The sequence below is a fragment of the Maniola hyperantus genome, chromosome 1 (genome assembly GCF_902806685.2).
Source record: "Maniola hyperantus chromosome 1, iAphHyp1.2, whole genome shotgun sequence".
Lineage (NCBI taxonomy): Eukaryota > Metazoa > Arthropoda > Insecta > Lepidoptera > Nymphalidae > Maniola > Maniola hyperantus.
Window position 1 is genome coordinate 11,864,112 of NC_048536.1, and position 22,481 is coordinate 11,886,592.

Genomic DNA, 22,481 nt, shown 5'->3' on the forward strand with positions numbered 1-22,481 from the left:
CAAAAATCCCCGGCGGCGTCGGCCTTTTAATCCGGGTGCAAATCACCAATACAAAAGCACTAACCCATAAGCGCGAGCCAAGCGAGCGCAATTTTTTAATTAATTACTGACTCACTCATTGACATAATTGTTCTCCTAGAAAGAGATAGAAAATGATATAATAATGTATGGGAGATATGTTCAGAAGTGGGATTCGAGTAGGGAAAAATTATGACATTTCAGAAAAACAAGATGGTGGCCGACCTGACTTTTGTAACTTTTTTGTTTTCCAACCGATTTTGTTTAAACTTGCAGTTATTTTAGATATTAGCAAACGATTTTTAGAAAAAGTGTAAAAAATTGAAAAAACAAGATGGCGGCCGAGATTTTCAAAAAATTTCCTCCTGTAAAATTTTGTATGAAACTTTTTTTTTTCACTAATACTTTCGTACAGAAGACAAAGATTCCTTTAGGGCAACATGTGGAGGGAGCTGATGATTGAGGATTTCAGAGACGGGTGAAGGGCACGCTCAAGGTATTGAAGATAGGTGGGAGGTGCTCGAGCAAATGTCATTCGAAACCTCATCCAATTGCCAAAAATTTGGAAAAAAATTCAAAATTCCGAAAAAAAGATGGCCGCCATACAAATTTCGTCGGCGTCCATCTCGGAGGGTATGAAAGATGGAATAGTGGTTTCGTGGCAAGAGATGATCAGGATCCAAAGGTCTATTTGATGACTTGAAAAAAAATTCAAAATGGCGGAATTTTTTTTTTCCGCTGACTCACCCATTGACATAATTGTTCTCCTAGAAAGAGACAGAAAATGATATAATAATGTATGGGAGATATGTTCAGGAGTGGGATTCGAGTAGGGAAAAATTATGACATTTCAGAAAAACAAGATGGTGGCCGACCTGACTTTTGTAACTTTTTTGTTTTCCAACCGATTTTGTTTAAACTTGCAGTTATTTTAGATATTAGCAAACGATTTTTAGAAAAAGTGTAAAAAATTGAAAAAACAAGATGGCGGCCGAGATTTTCAAAAAATTTCCTCCTGTAAAATTTTGTATGAAACTTTTTTTTTTCACTAATACTTTCGTACAGAAGACAAAGATTCCTTTAGGGCAACATGTGGAGGGAGCTGATGATTGAGGATTTCAGAGACGGGTGAAGGGCACGCTCAAGGTATTGAAGATAGGTGGGAGGTGCTCGAGCAAATGTCATTCGAAACCTCATCCAATTGCCAAAAATTGGAAAAAAAATTTAAAATTCCGAAAAAAAGATGGCCGCCATACAAATTTCATCGGCGTCCATCTCGGAGGGTATGAAAGATGGAAGAACGGTTTCTTGGCAAGAGATGATCAGGATCCAAAGGTTTATTCGATGACTTGAAAAAAAATTCAAAATGGCGGAACTTTCTTTTTCATACAATTTTTTTTATTATTCAAAATGGCGATTATAGACCTCGAGAGCTGCTTTAGCAGCTCGAGCAGCGAGCAAAATACTAGTTATTTATATAGATAAAATTCTTGGAAAATAAATTAAATCTAAGAACGCAAAAACCTATAAAGTGCGAGTGAAGCGAGCACAAAGTTTTTATTTTACAATATCGCACAAGGGTACTATTAGTTATATCTTCTGTGCCCAAGGAAGGCGCATATTTGTGTCTTTTTGTAATAAATATGTAAATATACCTACACACCTACAGTTTGATTCCTACAAATACTTTTTTATACATGGCATAATCTTGTATATCAAATATTTGAAAAGAGCAACCGCCGAGTTTCTTGCTGGTTCTTCTCGGTAGGAAGGGCATTCCGAACCAGTGGTAGATGCTTCCGATTATTCGAAAGAAGCACTTGTGAAAGTTTACTTGAATAATTTTTTTTTTTTTTATTTATTTATTTGTTTACTACAGAAATATTATTATTAGTAGTCTACGGTTTCAATTCCCTACTCAGTGGTTTCAACCATTGATGATGGAAGGTGGAAGGCCACGTCCTGTGAAGGCCACCCTAGATTTTACTTTCTATGGTTTCAACTTTCAAATTCTAGGTGATAGAAGTTGAAACCACTGTGTAGAGTCCCCTCTAGTAAGAAGAGAGTATAGTAGGCTCTACACAATATGATTTTACTGCTCGAGTTCTTATGGTTTACCTACCACAGCTCGCGAGTCGCAACTTTCTATGGCACATAAAACGAAAGATTATATTCTATTCTGTGACAAAAGGTCCAACCAAAAGGCTGAACCAATCCGCGGCTGAGTAGCGCCACCCGGGCTCAATTTTTTTCTTACTACCAAATTAATCGATAAATTGCCCACTGCGCAGGTTCAAAGTCTGTGGTATTTTTACGCGAACCAAACTAAAGATTCATATTAGGTACTTAAGTAGAAAATTAATACGTAAGAAACTGTGCATTTAGATTTCCATATGAAACTGTGCATTTGAAATCTTCCGCCGAGTTTCTTGCTGGTTCTTCTCAGTAAAGGCATTCCGAACCAGTGGTAGAAGCATTTGACGATTCAAAATACCTACTTGTAAAAGTTTAATTGAATAAAAAATATTTTAATAATTTTAATACCTACTAGGTAAATAGGCACCTACCACCCATAATAATGTACAATACCATCTGACGTATAATCTCTAAATGATAAGCTTATCAACTTATCAAGCATAGTATTGTTATTGGTTGGACATCGCGTAAAAGTATACCTAATGATTAGGTACCAATATATTTTATAACATTAAACTTTATAAATGAATAGAGAGAAATAGATATTTTAATTTAGAAATAAGCATAATATAATACTTCCACTATGACTCAAACGTTTAATAAATCAAGCAGTGCCTATTATAATGTGGATTATCAATATACATCGATTCAAAACAAAAACAACGGTAAGCAAATAACTCATTTCAGATAGGTACTTACTTAATCTTCAAACATGGCTTTAGTGTCCCATTTTGCCTAATCGTATATTAACTTAGCCTAAATAATGTACCAACCTACAATCTACATATTTGCGTGTGTTCAGACTTGCAATCATGTTTGAAACTATGCATTATAGTTTGAAATTTTTAAAATAATGCAATTTTGTAGGTACCTACGGGTAAACGAAAACAACACATGTATATGTAATTAATGAATTTATTTTATAAAGCAACATTAAAGTACATAGTACGGTAGGTATCTAGGTAGGTAGTCTGTGTACTGAAAACTGTGAATACTACCTTCCTAATTATTTATCGTTTTTAGAATCTACGGCAAATCTCCCTTTTATAACCACACCTGGTTTTGATAAATATTACCTAGATATCTACCTAATTATTTATTAATCAATAAAAGTCTATAGGAAAGCAATAGCTATTGTACCTAACTATAGTAAAATTCTATAAGATAGGAAGGATTTCTATAGGAAATCAACAGTTTTCATTTACTTTTTTTTACTCTTCCTGTAAAATTTAATTTCATGTAGGTAGGTAAGGTACCAAGTAATATTACAATAATATTACACAGTATGTTCGCCAGCTCTACTATAACTATTTTCGTTACACACCAATCACCATCACCATGCACACGGCAGCCCTAGCGTAGGTACGTACGAACCGAATACGGATGAGTGCATAAACGCCCTCATAGTTTCACCAAATAATTTTTCAAAACTAAATGCAATAGGTACAAGTAACATTATTTTTAAAAAATCACTAAGGACTTGTTATACTTTACAATACTTACATAAACTTAATCATCAATTGATTAATTATATGTTCCAAATTCCTTGTGATAATTAATAATCTTTAAAGAAGGACGTGAATATGGACATTATTGTAAATCTTAGCGCTTTACGAAATGTTCAAGATCGCGGCAGTTTTTTAGGTATGTAGCTCAAATAGGAAAATGTGGAAACCTCAAATCTCATCTAAATCAACGAAAATTTTATTAGATTGCATTTGTACTTTATGAATAAGCATGATGGCTGACGGTGTTAGAATTATTATCCACAGTGGGTACCAATGATTTTGTGGGCTTACAATTAATTATCCAACTGCAATAAAAGTGCAACACTACGTTTTATCCAATGAGCGGAAGGTTGGTTAGACGGCAAAAAGAATGCCAGTACAAAATTAGACGAATGGCCCGTTGTTGCCAGGACACCTTTTCGCTCTAAAGTTTTGTATAACGGGCACTTGTACCGATCACCTTCACTAAATTCTTTTTTTAATTTCGGATATAGCCATATGGCGGGCATATTGTCATTTAATACCTTAGGAAGTTGTTCCCCAATCACAAAAGATTTTTGATCCCATCGCGCACCATCCATAAAAAGTCCATGCACATACACTCCATATTCTGGTGGAGTTTCTTCATAATCTACGTGAAGAACTTGAAAATCAAAAATCAACAAATCAATAGGAATTTTTTTGGCCCGAGCATAGTTTTGGATTGAACCAGTAAGAAAGGCCTGAGTAAAAAAAAACCCTGAAAGCCAAAAAGTTGCAGGTTTACCGTTTTCATACCAATTTTGTAACATAGCTAAACGCTCGATAAAATCTGTTACATAGCTTGGCAATGGTTTTAAGCTAGGATATGAAGCCTTTGACCAGTTGGCGGGTATTTTTCCAAGCAACATAGCATTACATTGTAAGTCCAGTGCTGGAGACATAACAATAACTCCTTTCACAGCTTTTTGGACATCTATCAAGGAGGACCTAATTTCATACAAAAGCTTATTGAATCGCTGCATTTCTTGAATCAACACAGTGTTCATCGATTCACTATAATCGACAGGATATTTTTTTTGGGAAGTTTCTATGTCGTATGCTTGTGGCAATTTAGATAAAATTTCTGATGACATTTGCACAAGTATTACTTCTGTGTTACCACCTTCACCCCCACCGCTTGTACCTTCCACTAAAACTAATGACGTAGTTAACGCCATTGATACCGAGTAATCACGAGTTATTCCGGCATTCATATGTAATCCAAATACTTCAGGCGGAGGATTCACAGGGACTGATTCAATGTGCTTAAGATAATCTTGATATTCACACCTACGCGGAAGTCCAAACTGATTTCCCAAATCACAAAATAAATAATTGGGATCATTGACAACATTGGTATTAACGTAATTATCTAAAATTGTGACTATTAATCTTCTATCCCAATCATCTGTTACGCGGCCACCGTAATTACATTCCCCTGTTAAGTATTTTATCGCTACATATTGAATTTCTTCGTATTGATTTAAAAACATTTGCAATTGCATGATAGAAATATGGAAATCAGAATCGTTAAAGCCGTACTGAATATTCCATCCTAACGGGCCGAACTTCTTTCTTTCTTGCACGACTGCGTGAAAAAAGCTTATTCCATATAAAAGCTTACTAAAAATTTTATCTTTTCCGGGACATCCTTCATAAAAATCAGGTTCTTTTAGTGGCTCGGACAAATAGGATCTTAATAAATTATGTTGGAGGCCAGTAGGTGGTTCGTTTGTCATTTTAACACCTACTTGTAAAATTGACTGTGGGAATTTATCGGAGGGGTAGCTTGTGAGCCACATTCTGAAACTTAAATCGGTATTTGTTAAATCAAAACCTTCCACAAGCTTTTCTAAAGTTGGTAACCAAGATACTGCTAAATGACAGTTTTGTAAACAAACCCACCCCCCTTCTAGTTGTGCTCTTTCTATCATGGCTTTCGCTATTGGACCTTGACCTTGGCCCAACGATATAGAATTAAATCTATGAGAATAACCCATTTTTTCACAGTACTTTATTAGAGCCCCCATTGGATCAGAACCAGGAGAGAGAATAAATATTAGAGGTGCCAAACAATTTGAATCTCCGAACGATTTTCCGATGTCAAATGGAGGTGGTGTAATATATTTTATACCCATTTGTTTTTCAACGAAATCAGATATGGCAAAAGTTAACTTATCTGGTCTGAGAACTCTTACAAATAGTAGTTTTTGAAATTGGGTTACTTTATCTTCCCAGCCACCGGGTATATTTCTTCGATGAGGTTCTATGTCATCATAAAATTCCTTCCAATTATCTGTGACATTGATGAAACTATCTTTAAAACCTTTATAAGCAGGTAAATCATTTAACCGACAAATTTCATCCCAACCCTTATCTGGTATCCAATCGACGGGTTTTTTATGAATATTTTCAACTGCTATTCCACCAGTAATAAGAAATATATATTCATCGTGACTCATTTCACCCGTCGAAAGCATCATTTTGGAACACATAATAAACGAAAACATTAGCTTATCTTTGTCAAATAATGATCTACAGACATTGCTGTATAAATTGTACGTAAAAGTTTCTTTCAAAAATTTCAGCCTTTTTTCTAAGTCCTTCGACTTATTTGCATTTTCAATTGAAATTATGTACAAATTTATATACCACGTCAAGGAATATTGATACATTGGATCTACATTCGGCAACTCTGTAACACAGTAGTATAATACAGCTGAATGAGAAGCAATGGGTCTGTATCCAAGTCTAAATTTTTCAATAATAACTTCCGTTTCAATAGAAGCTTCTTGCTTTTTCATTATATCAATGGCCAACAACTTTGATGAATCTAAAACTTCTATTGCCGTTTCATCCTCCAATATATCACCTTTTGACTCTTGTAATGTCCTTAATATATCGTCCTCTGTCTGTTTTAACGCTGCTCGATTTGCTGCACCTTGAACAATTAGTTTTTCACGTTTTTCTTGCAAATCTGGTCTTTCTTTAGCAACAACAATACCTAATAGTTGATCTTCTAACCCATCTTTTGTCAAAGCAAAATTAATTAAGGTAACCTTATTGAATACTTCAGGTAAATAGTGTGGATTCCTTAATTTTGTAGTCATATACAGCCTAAAATTTGGATGATATTCTATAACATTTTCACCTAAAGCAATAAATTCCTTTCCACCCTGTGTGTAGGTATGCTTTAATAAAATTGGATCTAATGGGGACTCAACATCCTCTAAAATACAATCTATTAATGCTGGCTTACCATATTCTAAACATGTTTCAATAACTTTCATATAATTACCGTCTGTAAATTTCATAACTTGTAGATCATTTGACTTTTCCATAGTTTTGATCCATTTATTAGCTTGCCCTTGAGGATCTACAAGTAAACACCAACGCAAAGAGTTATCTTGTATAACACCGTTATCAATGGAAAAAGAATCCCAGGGTAAGCCAGCTATACACCAATTTTGTATCTTAATGTCTGTTCCTAAAATGTCTTTAAATACAAATTGGTCAGAATGAGGCATTTTAAGTTTAATAATCAATTCTCGCCACTGTGCAATCACTGATATTCTAACCGGTGCAGTATACGGAGCTAAATAGGCAATAATACCACAAGACACGAGAATATCTCCCGCTAAATTGTCATATAACAATTGTAAATTTTCGGCTGCCATGGTCCATCTAACTCTTTCTCCTCCTAGACCACCAATAAGCTTCTCAGCGCGATACAATTTATCTATACAAAGCTGTACCTCATCTTCTAAAGTTTTTTTTTTTGCATTAGCTTCTTCTAGGGCTTCGTTTAATTCTGCCAATTTAGCTTCCAATCTAGCAACTGTAGCTTTCTTTTCTTCTAGGATTGCCATAGTCTCAGCAAATTCTTTTTCAGCAGCTTCTAATTTAGCTTTTTTTGGTGCTACTACTTTAGCAACAGCGTCATACATATCCATCGCTATGATCCATTTGCATAAACCTTCAGCTGCTGTGGAAGCTTTAGCAATAATATGTGGCTTAAAATCTTTGTGTGATAGATATTCTTTTCTTATTTTTTGCATTGTAGAAACTGGGATGTTATCCTTGTCAAAATTTTTAAGTGATTCTAAAAAGCCCATGTCTCCTAAAATCCTTTTGCTAGGCCCCCAATAGTCCAGCATTTTTTTCCCAGGATTATCTGGATCTGGTATTTTATCAGGAGGTAGCCCTTTCATAACGCATACCGCAGCCATAACCAATTTTACAGTCGCTGGTGGATTTTTCATAGATTTCACTATTGTAATGTCAGCTGGCTTCAGAGTATTCAAAGCTGCAATAGCATCTTCTAAAATAGGCAAAGCTAAAGCTAAGTCAGCTTCACAATCCTTCTTAAGTTCTTGAGCAGCTGCTGCTTGAACATTAGCAACTTTTTGATCTTCTCTTACTTGTGCAGCTGCTTTATCGGCAATAGCAGTCTCAACTGCTATTTCTTCCATCATTTTCGTTGATTTTGCAGCCATTACTATTAGTTGGGGTTTCAACTCATTTAAATCACGTTGCATTATGGCTACTGCGTCTGCTGCCTGACCAAGTTTATCTAAACCATTGGTATATCGTAATTTTGCAGCTCGCAATTCTCTTTGTTTTTTGTTTGTTAGGATAGTAAAGGATTTGATCAAATTCAAATACGAAGCTGAAGTTATATAAGTCTTTCTTCCGAATTGATTATAAAAATCAGTCGATACTATTCGAGCATCTACATGAAATTGTTTACATGCTATAACTGCAGCCGCTTTGACTTTGTCAGATACATTCACTTTGCCCATGTAATGATGGGCAACCATTTCTAAAGCATCCTCTGGCCAACTGTCGTACCAATCTATAGTACAACAGTTCACTAGTGCAGGATACAGTCTTAATCTAGTTCTAAAAGAACTACCAATTGGACTAAAACACAAAACACAGTGTAATTTTGCTTTACATCGGCCAACAAAAAAAGACAAAATCTGCAATGGACTTATATCCAAGTTTCTATTTCCACCTTGAGCGGCCAGACGCACCAATTCAAGGATTTCTTGAATTTCATCTAATCCATATAAATTCGGTACTTCACCTGAATTTAACAAACTGTCTAAATTTTGGATAAAAACTTCCTCCTTAATTTGGTTTTCAGTGAATAAAAATGTCGTATCTTTATTTAAACCACCCGATTCACGAAGAACTAATTTTATGTCATCATGCCAATCTTTGACGCTATAACTTTTTGTGATTTCTGCTTGATAAACTTGTTGACCTAATATCGTGCCAGCTAATCTAGTGAGAGATTGCCTTCCAGAACCACCTACGCCTACGAGTAAAGCATTACCTGATGGCATTGAAAGCAATCTACATATTTTAGATAAATGTTCCAATGCGTAATCAAATAATACTATATTCATTTTTGCCTTATGCATTGCATTATATTCCGCCAACATAGCCACAGAAACATTCAAAAATAGCTCTTTTGATGGTAATTCATCGTATCTTCTCTCTCCTTCAGCATTATCAAGATCAAGATAGCATCCAAACATCATTTGTTTAATATTTTCTTGAGTAACTTCACCCTTTTCGTTTTGATAAGTATCTAAAGCTGAATCAAATGGATCTTTCATGAAATCTTGTGTCGACTTTCGTAAAAGGTTAAAAAACCAAGTCCGATCAAGTTCATCAACCAGTCTATCATAAAATACTCGCATGATTTCATGTACCCATACCCTAGTAAATGTTTTCTTATTATCTGCAGATTCTTTTCGTAATAAAGCGCAACCTTGTATTACTCTAGAAAAGTCCCTTAAATTGAATATATAATGTGACTTAGCTGGTGTAGGCCTTAATCCTTCTGTAGCTTGATCATATATATTCATTGTAGCCGCTACAATATTCACTATTATTGGTTGAGTATCTTGACCAAATCCATTCCTTCTCCACCCAAGCTGCAATAAAGATGTAAAAATTTTCGTCATGCTTTCTTTCGAGAACTCATTAATGGAATAAATATTATAATGTCTTAACAATCTCGGATAAATTAACTGTCGGCTTCCACCTACTGGGCCGATTGCACCATAAAAAAATGTATCGATAATAAAAAGCTTTTCGGTCGTTTTTAAATCGTACCAATGTTTTTGATCAAAATACAATCGTAACAATTCAATAGCAGGTTGTGCACCATATACTTCTTTAGCAGGCATATTCATATCATCAATAAAAATGATAGCTTGTTTTCCTTTTGTTGGTCCATAATTATTTTTTCTTCTTTTTATTAATTTAGATAGGACCAAATCTTGGGTTTGGTTAGCAGACGTGGTTGTTGTAAATGTTATAAACCCTGGAGTATATTTGTCCAAATTTACAGACATCAAAAAGTTTTGAACGTAAAAGCTTTTACCAGTTCCAGTTGGTCCAATTAATAATAAGGGTTTTGAAAATTTTGTATGAAGTTGCAACAGAAATATATACTTTTCAGATTCTAAAGTAGGTATGATGGTTTGCAAAAGGTTGATCTGCTCTTTAATTTGAGCAGCTTTTACTGCATCTGGCCAAGGTTTCCAGCACCCTTTACTTTTATACATATAATAATGTTCTATAATCATTCCTTCAGCAGGTACAGATACATCAAGTCTTTCGATTTCAGGAGGAATCCCCTTTTCTCCTTTAAAATACTCTTTCACTAAGTCATCATATCTTTCTCGAGAATCAGTATTCAGTATACCTCCGATACCCCAAACCAAAGCCGTCATAAATGAAGCTAAAAACCATGTTCTAGTATACTTAGTATCTTCTTCTCCTTCAATAGCATTATCCATGAGCATTTCTACTAGCCGTAGAGTACTTATGATTAAATTTACTTCACCGGCCGTGACAAGCTGTGTGCAATGCTTTCGAATGTAATATAATAAAGGATCTATTAACCATGAACACATATTATAAATGAATTCCTCGTTTTCTTCCAACCAAATTGGATTTAATGTATTTAACCATGATTTGTAAAATGGCATAGATCCAAACGTTTCGGACTCCATATATATCATGCCACATCTAGAAACTGTGGCAGGTGAAGCTTGTGAAAGATCCATGACTTCAAAAATCATTGACATAACATTGGACATAGCCATCACTTCTCCAGATGTCAGGCAAAGTTTTTTATTATCGTCAAGAACGGTGTTCATATTTTCTATCCACACTGCATCCACTGGTCCATCAAACACAATCCATTTTCTAACAGGTGTATCATCTGAGGCAAAGTCTCTAAACAAAGTCGCTACAATACCATCAGTCCATTCATATGATATTGGATCGAAAGCTCCATATAATTGACCCATAGTAACTGCTTTAGGATTAAGCACTTTATATGTGCACTCGACACCTCCTGACTGATTTTTTTCTTCCATGAGAGTTAAGGCTTCTGATAATATTTTTAATGTCATAGATTTACCTGAAAATGGATCGCCCACTAACATAAAACCATGTCTAACGATCATCATTTCATACGTTTGGATAACTTTAAGCAAAAAACATTCTACGGGCTGTAAGTTATTTCTTTCACAAGTTACATCACAAGCCTTTAACAAATTATCATAATCCAATTTAGGTAACGTTATTCCTGGAAATAAATCAGATATGATGCCTTTAAATAAAGGTACATCAAAAGACAAAAATTTTGGCAAATTGACATCTGTAATTGACCGAAGTAACAAAACACTTTCACTTTCATTTGGGAAACTTCGTTTTAAATTACCTGCCGCGGATAAAACAGTTTTAACAGCTCGCATACCGTAGTCATAGTGATTTTGCGAAGATAACTGTTCTGAACATAGTCGATATGTTGTCACAATCTTTACAGATAAGCTCCTTGCATCTATAAAGCCAAATGAATACAATGATATTTCACCAATCATAGCGTAATCTGGTACCATCATTGCAACAGTTCTGAATAACACCTTAAGATTATCTGGAAGTTCCGATCGTCCTGCATAACCTGGGTTCATAGTTATACAAACGTAACATGCCGGATTTAATGTTAAGGTTGTACCTTCAAAATCAAATGTTACTAAATGTTGCCTCACTGCTTGTACTATACATAGAATTTGCTGAGCAATAACTGATAAAACTTCTACTTCAATACGATTAAATTCATCAAAACAAACCCATGCTCCACATGATGCTAAACCTTTGAAAAATTTACCCATAGCTTTGTAATCTAGGCCATCCGAACAATTAAAAACTACACATTGGACAGCTAGGGCTTTAGCTAAATCTTTGGTTGTTTCTGTTTTACCGGTTCCTGCTGGACCTTCAGGAGCACCATTTAAATGGAGATAATAGGCTCCAATTAATGTACGGTAACAACGATCTGTTAAAGGGGTTATTACTAAGCGATCAGAATTCCCTAAATATTCGTAAGCATAATTAACAACTGCATTAATAATTTTAACAGAAACTCTTTCCTCTTCCCAATAATATCGTAACTGTGCTAGCCATTGAAAATCTGTTACTTCTGTCACATTTTTCTCCACAAGATCTTCTATAACATCTTTAGCATGAACATCTATTACAATAAGAGCTTTTACTGTAATGCTACTCAGCTTGGATAAATCGGTTCTACGAATTATAGCTACTGTTTCATTAAGCTGATTCGTTAGGCCCACATGAAATGTTTTCAATTCACTTAACTTATGTGTATTCAAGCATTCATGCACATCCACTGCCCAATAAATTTGAGAAATCGCTAACACAACCATACCTTCCCAAGATAATATCCAATCTGCTCGACTTTGGTTTGGATAATCGTAATAGGATAATTCAGTTTCAGATTTAACAGCTTTTAACATTTGTTCCTCAACTTGAACAAGCCACTTTTCAACAGATCCTCTTGCTGCCACTACACTGATAATATGTAAGAATTCGATTTGCTCACCTTCCATTGATAGCATTGCAGATATATTATACTCCGGGTCAAATACCAACCTATTTATACCTTCAAAACATTTTTTCAAGTGAGGTTGAACTTTAAGGGGATTTTTTGTTTCAGATAAGATTTCTAACATTTCATCATTTGATAAAAAGAAAAATCTGGGAAAGTACAGGCGTTTTTTTTCTAAATAGTTATTAATTCCGTCGTTGATTTTTTCTAACAATCCTGAAGCAATTTTGAAAGATTCTAAAACGCCAGTGCCTCCAGCGATTTCTAAGACATGAGGATCCTTCTCCACAGTTCCCATATAGCGACGATAAATATTGTTCACTTCTGCAAACATAACTCCTTCCTCGGGCATTTGAGCTACAATGTCCTTTGAAGAAAAAATTGGTAATAAATAAAGCCACTGGCTTTGAACCTTACTCCATTCGTCAATAGTTTTATTCATTCGAGTTATTTTTTCATACCATGCTCTGACTTTAAGTTCAAAGGGTTTGACAAATGCAGACCCACGCATACTAATAGTCTTTACAATATGATCATCAAGTACACTCTGTATGTCATCAAGACCAGAAAGAATATAAATACCTGTATCTTTATATGGACTGGTTTTAAAGCATATATCAACCCATTCGGCCATCATTTTATTAAGATTTGTTATGAGTGCTAATTCTTTAGTGGCCGCCACGCTTATTATTTCATACTGATCTATTTCACCCCACAAATCAAAATTAATAATTTTTCGTAGCGTTGTTCCAGCAGTAGGCGTTAAATCAAATCCGGCAATAATTGACATTTCATCCCAATGTCTCTGAACTAGCGCAGGATTACACATAATATGTGCCATTTGAACATTAGGTCTCCATTCCTTAATTTCAGCTACAGCTTGAGCACATAATTTCATAGGTGCAGGAAGATTATTCAGGTCAGGATCGTCAACTAATCCTTGAAAACGTTTTTCAACACCTTCTGCTATTTGCTGTTTGATTTTAGTTCTATAAGCTTTAGATAGTCTTAAAAATTCCTTATAGTAAAAGTCATGATCCTGTTCAATTTTTTCATGGTCTAAATACTCAAATGGACCGTCCATCCAAGTATAATAGCTTCGTTTCCATTTATGAACTAAATAAATAAGACAATGAAAAGGTTTAATGTAATCTTTTAACTCCTCCAAATCAGGGTAACTAGATACAGGAAATTTAAAAGTAGTTTCTTCATTGTTAATCCAAGTTACTAATTTATCACAATCGTCAAGGCGATGCACCAACTTTCTTAAGTACTCCAAATATTCGAGAGTGTGATTGATATCGTCCATATTATCTAAAAGTTCGAGGTATGGTGTCATTTCTATAACTTCTCTGTTTAAATATGCGATTTTTGCCAATAGATTTTCTTCCATCTCTGCTTTAAATGTTTCATATGCAGCTGCATTTTTTTCGAATATCGGCTTTATTTCCTTAAGCCAGTTGACTGTTCTTGTATTAGATGCGATGTGTTCAGGAGTAAGAGATGTTATTTCTAATAAATTTGATATTATGTTAATTTGTCTCAGAATCCTTTCTTTTAATGCTTCTACCAAAACTGTCTTGGCATGTAAAATGTACACACCTTGCTCGACTAATTCAGCAGCATTTTCTGGTTCTTTTAAAGCTTTTGCGGCAATTATTTCAAATTCCTTACATATGTTTTCATTTTCATCAATATGTGTTCTAACTATTCCTGCTATGATATCATTGATAAATTCTAAAGCTTTGACTTTCAAACCATTTATCATCCTTGTTTGGGAAACTAAAGCACAATTGAAATATTCATTTTCTATAACAGCTGTAATATCAGAATCTATTGCTTGAAAGTATAAAATTTTATCTCGCGATTCTTCAAACTCTTTAGTCTCTTTAATAAATTTGTTTAGATTGTGTTTGGCTAAATCTCCATACAACATATTATAATCTTGCCTTAACTTTTCTAAATATGCAACGAGAGGAGCAAACACGATGTTTAATTGTTGTTGCATTCTTTCATGACCATCAGTAAATAGCCACTCATTATATTTAACTGGCAAAGCGTCGTGAGTATAATGTATATTTAGATACTGTTCAATTGGCATAAGTCTTTGTGCAATATTAGAAATTGCGTCAGCTATGGCATGATAAACATTATACACTACCTCAAGCGATGGATCAAAAATAAATTCACCATCAAAATTGAGAGATATATTCAATATAGGGACGGATTCCATATCTTTTAGTGTGTTTATTATTGTGTCTATGGACCTTCTCATCAATTCCTGTATCTGCATAGATATCATTTTTGTGGCACATTTCACAAATTCAGGTATTCTTTTAGGACGCATACCTTTTAAGCATCTGGGATTTTTTAACCATTTAACGAGAATAGAATACCAAGTACTCGAAACTAAGTAATCAGCCCGTTTAATTTCTTCCATTATTTTTGTTTGAAAATCTGATAAATCCATAGGCCCTTTTGCTCTGTATTTTGGTAGGGCTATTATAAATTTAGGAAAACTTTTTTCTGATGATTCAAGTACAAGTCTAATAAATGGATGTAACAGTAATGATGCAGTCTTAAGTTTTTTTCGAAATTTAATCATTTTTTCGTAATTTGAAGTCACTCCTTTAAATTTAAAGTATGGCTCTACATGTCTTTTCCTGGAAACTCCTGGTATATCTCGAATTACAGTTTTTACAGCTAAATTGTGTAGATTACGATTCCATTCCGCCTTACATTCTTTCAAGAGCTCCTCAGTTACTAAAGGATAAGCGTTTCTCAGTTTCGCTGGAATTAGACTCACTATTTTTCTTTCCCAGGACTTAAGCATCGGAGGTGGTTGTACCTTTTGAGCAGATTCACGTAGCACGGCTATATGCCTTTCTTGCGATATCTCCAATCTATCGTATTCACAGCGTTCTAAAGGCGCTCGTGCAATTTTAATTTTTCTATCTGTGGCCTTTTCTTCTAAAAGTTTTCGAAATTTTTCTTTTTTATCCTGTGAAGTTAATAAAAATTGACGTGTCAATCTGAAATACCTGAATGCTACATTGGAGCGATATAGCATTTTTAATCAATTAAGTAGATACATGACAGTAGGTAGTCCGTAAATAAGAAGAGGCTTTACGGATCGGGAGTCGGTATGTAGCACAGATTCCACATATGCCTACATACCACAGAATTTGTGGTATGTAGGCATTATGTAGGTATATCTAATGTCACTAGGGCGCAGTGTCGTGATTTGTTTTGGTGCGGTACTTAGCCTGTACCCCCTACCTGTACGGCCTGTAGCTGTAGCCTGTTCATGCGCCCGAAGTTATGTAAATTTGATTTTTTTAGGTTCCATACCAAAATAGTAAAAAAAGAAAGGTACCTAGGTATTATAAAAAAACAAGACGACACGATACCGAAGTGGACGTCTCGACGACCGACCCCGATCTCGCTATAGTGCCGCAAGGCACGACCTTAGTAGGATAGTATAGTAGGTAGGTAGATATAAGTTATAACGTGTGTGGGATTTGGTGATGTAGGTACCGTGAGTCCGTGACCCTAAAATACAAATTGCAATATTGTGACATTTTACCTTAATTCTGTTATATGGTGGTAAGGGTATAAATGGTAGTTTGTCTATTTGGTGAATATCCGGAATAGGCAGCATAGGTGGAATCCGGCAACCGTTTTTTGTTTGTAGTAGCTTTCTTAAATCTCTTTCTTCCATTTTATATTTTAAGAATATTAGATAAAATTTAAAAACGTTTTCGATTATAAATTCTTAACAATTCTTTCTAAAATAAAATAACAATTTTCACGAAAGAATGTACAGCTATCAATGATTGATCAACGATTATTGACAACTTGGTAGTCAAGTGCTAGTGGCACTCGCGACAACGTCCATTGGCATAGCAACCCTATAATAAAATATATACCCGTGCAGCACGTGCAGAAACCAGAAACAGTATAATATGTATAGCTCGTATAATCGTATATAGTTATCACACGTTTGCACAGCACGTTCTTGATCTCATTCACCGACCTATAAAAATTTAGTTCGTGATAGTTACCCAAGTACCTAGTTACCTATAATTTACGGACAAGCTTACGGAACCTTAGGTTTAAAAAAAAGATGAAAATCAACATCCTACGCTATGGTTAAATCCATAGAGATATTCTTCTCTTTTCTCGCCCGAGAAATTCTTTGTCTCCTCCATACTCAGTTTGTCTCGGCCAAAAATACCGACACCGATCGGAAAACAGGTGAGCGCGAGAACGAGACGGCGAGAAAATTACTTCCAAATGGACGTACTCCAGAGTAAGTAAGTATTAGTCTTGAGTGAGTTAAATTTTACGCGAAGGCAAAGCGCGCACTGCGATGCGACTTTTTTCCGCATGTTCAATGCGAAATTTAATCGCAATGCGAATATTATTCCTACGCGCACCACGATTTGTTTTCGCACCAGGACATCCGTGAAAACTGTACTAACATGAACAAGACGTTAGATGAACGTTTAATAAATTATATCAAATAGAGTGAACATCTAAATATAAAAAATATGCATAGTTTACTACTTAATATTACATAAAAGGATTGCGATTTTTTCCACAGTGCGCGGGAGTCAAGTACTTTTCCAATATAACACAAAAATTCTAACGAATTCGCATCGCTCCGCAATTTTATTGCGAATATTAATCGCATGCGATTTTTTTTCGCAGTGCGTGGATGCTAATGTATTTTGATGGTTCACACATTTGCGATTTTTTTTCGCAACGATTTATTTTCGTTGTGCGCGCTTAGCCTTATAAAATATAAATCCTCGTTAAATCAGTCTTATCTTATTGTCATATCATAAAGTGTTTTTCATGGTTTTTTCTGGTAGTTTGGTGTAATTTCATTGTAATTTGCTCAGATTAAGAAGAGGTAATTTGTAATTTATGTAATACCTACTACGTTTCATATGACTAGGTACCTATATGGTTTAGTTGAAGTGGTTGAAATCAAAAATCAATCATGAAATAAGTAAAAAGCAAGTTTATTGAACTGTTCGAAATATCATTTTCAAAATAATTTAGAGAAACAATCGGATTTGAAATAGTATTATTTATAAAGAAAACTAACAGGTATATTATGTACTTATGTGCAGTTTAAAAAGTCTGGTGTTGTACCTACATACAAATATTGGTCCTATGTCTAGATGTTGAAATACCTAGGTAGGAGCAATTGGCTTTGTCGTTCAGCCGTCAGCGACCTTTAAGAAGTGTAATAGCTAATATAAATAAATAAAGGATACCGCTAGTGTTACCTATTACCACTGTGCATTGTGTTACTCTCAATCATCACAGCAACACAAGGGAAAGTGATAAGGTATTCTAAAGAACTTGTTGAATTTTATTTCTAGTGGAAGTCAAAAAGAGTTAAGAGGGAATAGAAATTCTAAACCTAAGTTCCTAGTCCCAGTGGTTTGAGTTTGTACAATGTAAATTAGATTGTTATGTTAATCAGCCAGTTTCTCCTTTTATAACCAAAGTGACTACTAACTACATATTCTCTTAGAATGAAAAGGGTGTACCTATGCCATAGTCCACCAAGCTGGCCAAGTGCATATTGGCAGACTTCACAAACCTTTAAGAACATTTTTTTAAAACTCAGGCATTAAGGTATCCTCACAATGGTACTGATTCTGAGCACAACCTGATTTTAGAGTATTCGCATCCTCTTCTTACTAATGTAATAATATGAAAAGGACTGACTCAGTTTGACAGTTTTAAATTTAATTTTTAGATGGTAAAACCCGTGATTTTAGCGCACAGTCGCGAGCCTACTGTTTAAATTTGTAGCGTGCACTAAAATTTAGAGTCTTTATATGTAAAGTTCATGTTCTGTCCCTTTTTAGCATTGTTGAAAAGCAAAGGATGCAGATACTCTAAATTTAGTTTAGAGAAAGACAACGGAATCGGTGCCACTAGTGTGATTTTAGTCTTTAATTTAAAGGTGAACCATGCTTTTGACACGGCTAAAAGGGCTAGTGAGATCTCAAAATCTATGCACTATTATATACTTAATAAGTTAATTATATACTTACTAAGAGTAAGCAGTATCCAGCTAATAATAACTTTTTGGTTGAGAAGTGATTTATTTATACTAAACTAGCTGTCGCCCACGACTTCGTCGGCGTGGATTTAGGTTTTCAACAATTCCGCGGGAACTCTGGTTTTCTGGGATAAAAAGTAGCCCATGTCACTCTCCAGGTCTTTGACTATACCCATGAAAAAATCACGTCAATTCGTTGCTCCGTTGCGACGTGATTGAATGACAAACCAACAAATCAATAAACCAACAAACAAACACACTTTCGCATTTATAATAAGGGTACTGCTGACACAAAATCACATATCGGGGAAATGATTTAGATTAGACTATAGTTATTTATCTAAAGCATGCATAGTAAATTAATTAGAAGTTTTTTCCTTTCAGATGGAGGCAAGATGCAAGGAAGTCAAAGGGTTATTACGTTCTGTCTGCTAACAACTGTATTGCCTGCAATATTAATCATATCACCACTATACCTCAGAAACATAAAATATGCTGATGTTATGTATAGAATGTCAGATTCAGATGTAATACAAATTCATAAAGGGCAGTCATCCATATTTTGTGAAAAACATTCCATAAAAATGAACAGCAGTTTTAATGCATTCCAAATGAAGGGGAGACCTACACTAGCTAATAATACAAGACATATAAGATTAAGAAAATCTATGACTTTACCTGATGATACTTTAGAGTATTGGGGATTTTATCTTTTTGCTGGAGCGACAGTCGAGTTAAAAGCTTGTTCCAGGTATGACGGTTCAAAAATATTGGTTGTGAAAGGTGACAAAATATTTAATACATGTGGCATTTTAGAAGGTAAATACAAAAGAGATCCATTGGTAGTTGAAAGTCATGGCCACGTCTCAGTAACATTACAAAATCCTAAAGACAAAAAAAGAGAAATCATTGGACAAAGTTATGATAATCCGAATGAAGTATGGTTAAGTGATTATATATCAGATAATGAAAAGAAAACTAAACGTAAACGAGATGTTGTACTCTCTCCGTTGCACAACCCTAATACTGTTTTGGATGCTGGAGTAAATCATGGAGGAAATGCACTCAACAATTCTATAGGACCCTCTGAAGATAAATCTGTTTCGAGTTTTGAAAGCAGTTTATATGAATGCTATAATGACAATATATTGATGAACCACTTTTTCCCTTATTCTATGCAATGTAACAATACAAAATATTTAGAGGATATAACAACGCTGAAAGTTGTCCATGAAGTGACATCAGATGGATATTATTATTATATTTTTTATAGTGATAATGATTTTGTTAATAATGATATTCATGTAATTTTTGATATTTTCAAACCAACATTCCAATATTCAAATGTATCTAACTCCAAAATGTGTCTCAACAGTACAGAATGTGTATTTAATGTAGAGATGTTTAGTGATGAATTAGTAATTGTTGAAGTTCCGACCAAGGATGGCTTAAATTATAATGATGATAATTTCTTTATACTTACATCTGTTTGCCATCCTCGAATGGCTGTGTACATTTTCTTTCCAATATCTGTTCTGTTGTTGATCCTAATTTTTGCATTTTTATGATATTTATTATTAGTATTTCTTTATATTTTGTTTATTAAGTTTAATCTGTCGAGAAGTGTGATATTAGTTTATTAATATTAAGGTGTACATAATTTGAATTATTGTTTATGACTGTGATGATAATATTTTGCCTGGTAGGTAGACCTACCTACCTATTTTCAATGTTAAAACTTTCAGAAATTTAAGATACCTAATAAAATATATAAGTATTTGAATTGGTTGTTAAAAGATTTTGTTTCAATTTTGTTAGAAAATGTCCCTGATAGCAGAGTCATAAGACAAATTTTAGGGATCTGTAGTAAGACAAGGAAACCTAAATCTCTACACCGGGATCACCAAGATTTAGGAATGCAATTCCTTACAGCATCAGGGCAGAGGAGTTGGATCCCTGAGTTCAAAAAGTCTACTTGATAGGGTTTCTAAATTCCATCAGTTTTGGTGGTCAGGTCCCGTACAGCATCAAGATTGAGGAGTTGGAAACCAAATTTTTTATGGGAAAGAAACCCCTTCAAAGTAAGAAGTAGAGATTAGTTTAGATATTGTGTACAAAGGAATTAGCCACAATGTCGCAGTTTCTCTGTCGATTAAAAAATTACGCAAATCTCGGACATTTCGGTGTATATTTATGTATAAAAACATAACTCTTTTTTCGAAAGTCGGTTAACAAAGTAGCCTGTTACTCCTTGGTTAACCTTCTACGTGTATGTGAAAGTCCCGTCAAAATAAGTTTAGCAGTTGCGAAGATTAGCCCGTGCAAACAGACAGACAGACAAAACTTTAAAAAACGTGTGTGATTCAAGGTACCGTAAACTGCTGCAACTTTGCAAACTAAGCTCAAATTTGCCTATTTCTTTTCAATTACGGTATCTCCCATTTGTTTAGTTTTTGTCTTATTTTCTGCCCTTTGGTAGTATTTTACATCATTATAGCAACATAATTTTTATTTTTTAAAAGGGTAGCTCTATGGTGATTGGTGGCTCCGTCAGTAGAGCAAACACAGTCGGCGTGAGCGTGCGTTAATTTTTAGTGTCCTACAACTTTTACATTTTTATCCAGAAAAAAGGTGTTTTCGTGCAGTGATAACGTCCCAGGGTAAGAAAATACTGTTTATTTTCCGCACGGTTTGATATTTTTATGAAAAGGAGCCGACTTCGTTAAAATAAATTAGTAGGCAATGTTGCACAGTGTTATGGAAACTTGAGTGACACAACTTTGCCTGGGTCTAGGGTTGTCACTAGTCGCATTTTTATTAATTTAAAAAAGGGTTAAATAAAGACGTCTCCAACATGCTGTCTAGCTGCCTGTCTGTCTGTCACAAGCTGAATCTTGTGTACCACATAATACATAGTTTATATTGAAATATTCACAGAATATGTGTTACTTACTATCATGTCAAATAATAGCAAGAAGATAAACTATCAACTTTAACAGCTCAAGAAGATAAACTAACAGCTTTGGTGGTGAAACCCTTAATCATCATCATCATCGACCGTTAGACGACCACTGCTGGACATAGGTCTCTTGTAGGGACTTCCACACGCCACGGTCTTGCGCTGCCTGAATCCAGTGGCTCCCTGCGACTCATCTGATGTCGTCCGTCCACCTAGTGGGGGTCTTCCAACACAGCGTCTTCTGGTGCGAGGTCGCCATTCCAGCACCTTGATACGCGAGTCTAATGCGAACTTGACCAGTTTTTAAAATATTATTTAATAGAATAGAGCCTGTTTTCTTCTTATTTAATTTGCCTTCCAGACGTTAGGACAGTTCATAAGCATTTTCATAGCCAACTTAGTAGTTTTGTCAATGTATTTAAGTAATCTTAATTCTATTGCAGCTATTTGAAAATATGGGAAACACAAAAAAACGAAGCAGGAGAAAACCAGGAGCTCGCGATTATGCTGATTACTCAGTAGATATGGTAGAAGTTGCTGTAGATCTTACTTATACTTAACTAGCTTATGCCCGCGACTTCGTCCGCGTGAACTACACAAATTTTGAACCCCTATTTTACCCCCTTAGGAGTTGAATTTTAAAAAATCCTTTCTTAGCGGATGTCTACGTCATAATAGCTATCTGCATGTCAAATTCAGCTCGATACGTCCAGTAGTTTGAGCTGTGCGTTGAAAGATCAGTCAGTCAATCAGTAG

The 22,481-nt window shown here is 34.8% G+C and overlaps 2 protein-coding genes across 6 annotated transcripts in view; one reads left to right on the forward strand and one right to left on the reverse strand.

Moving 5' to 3' along the window:
• LOC117984032 (uncharacterized) overlaps positions 1-20,581 on the forward strand; it is a 218,296-nt gene extending 197,715 nt beyond the window's left edge. Inside the window, exons 2-3 of one of the 5 annotated variants that reach the window (XM_034970682.2) lie at positions 2,771-2,879; positions 19,151-20,581. In XM_034970682.2, the coding sequence (XP_034826573.1) occupies positions 2,798-2,879; positions 19,151-20,334 (1,266 nt within the window). In that variant the 5' untranslated portion in view covers positions 2,771-2,797 and the 3' untranslated portion in view covers positions 20,335-20,581. Of the gene's footprint in view, positions 1-2,770; positions 2,880-16,748; positions 16,995-17,416; positions 17,597-17,642; positions 17,797-17,893; positions 18,041-19,150 lie in introns of those variants that run through there. The other 4 variants (XM_069498242.1, XM_069498234.1, XM_034970689.2 and 1 more) reach the window with 4 other exon arrangements.
• Dhc62B (Dynein heavy chain at 62B) lies at positions 3,182-16,487 on the reverse strand. The gene is made up of 2 exons (XM_034970344.2): positions 16,265-16,487; positions 3,182-15,679 (listed from the first exon to the last, which is right to left on the reverse strand). Exons 1-2 carry the CDS (start codon positions 16,397-16,399, stop codon positions 4,016-4,018), a joined length of 11,799 nt encoding a protein of 3,932 aa, XP_034826235.1. The 5' UTR covers positions 16,400-16,487; the 3' UTR covers positions 3,182-4,015.
• Positions 20,582-22,481: the final 1,900 nt, after the last annotated feature.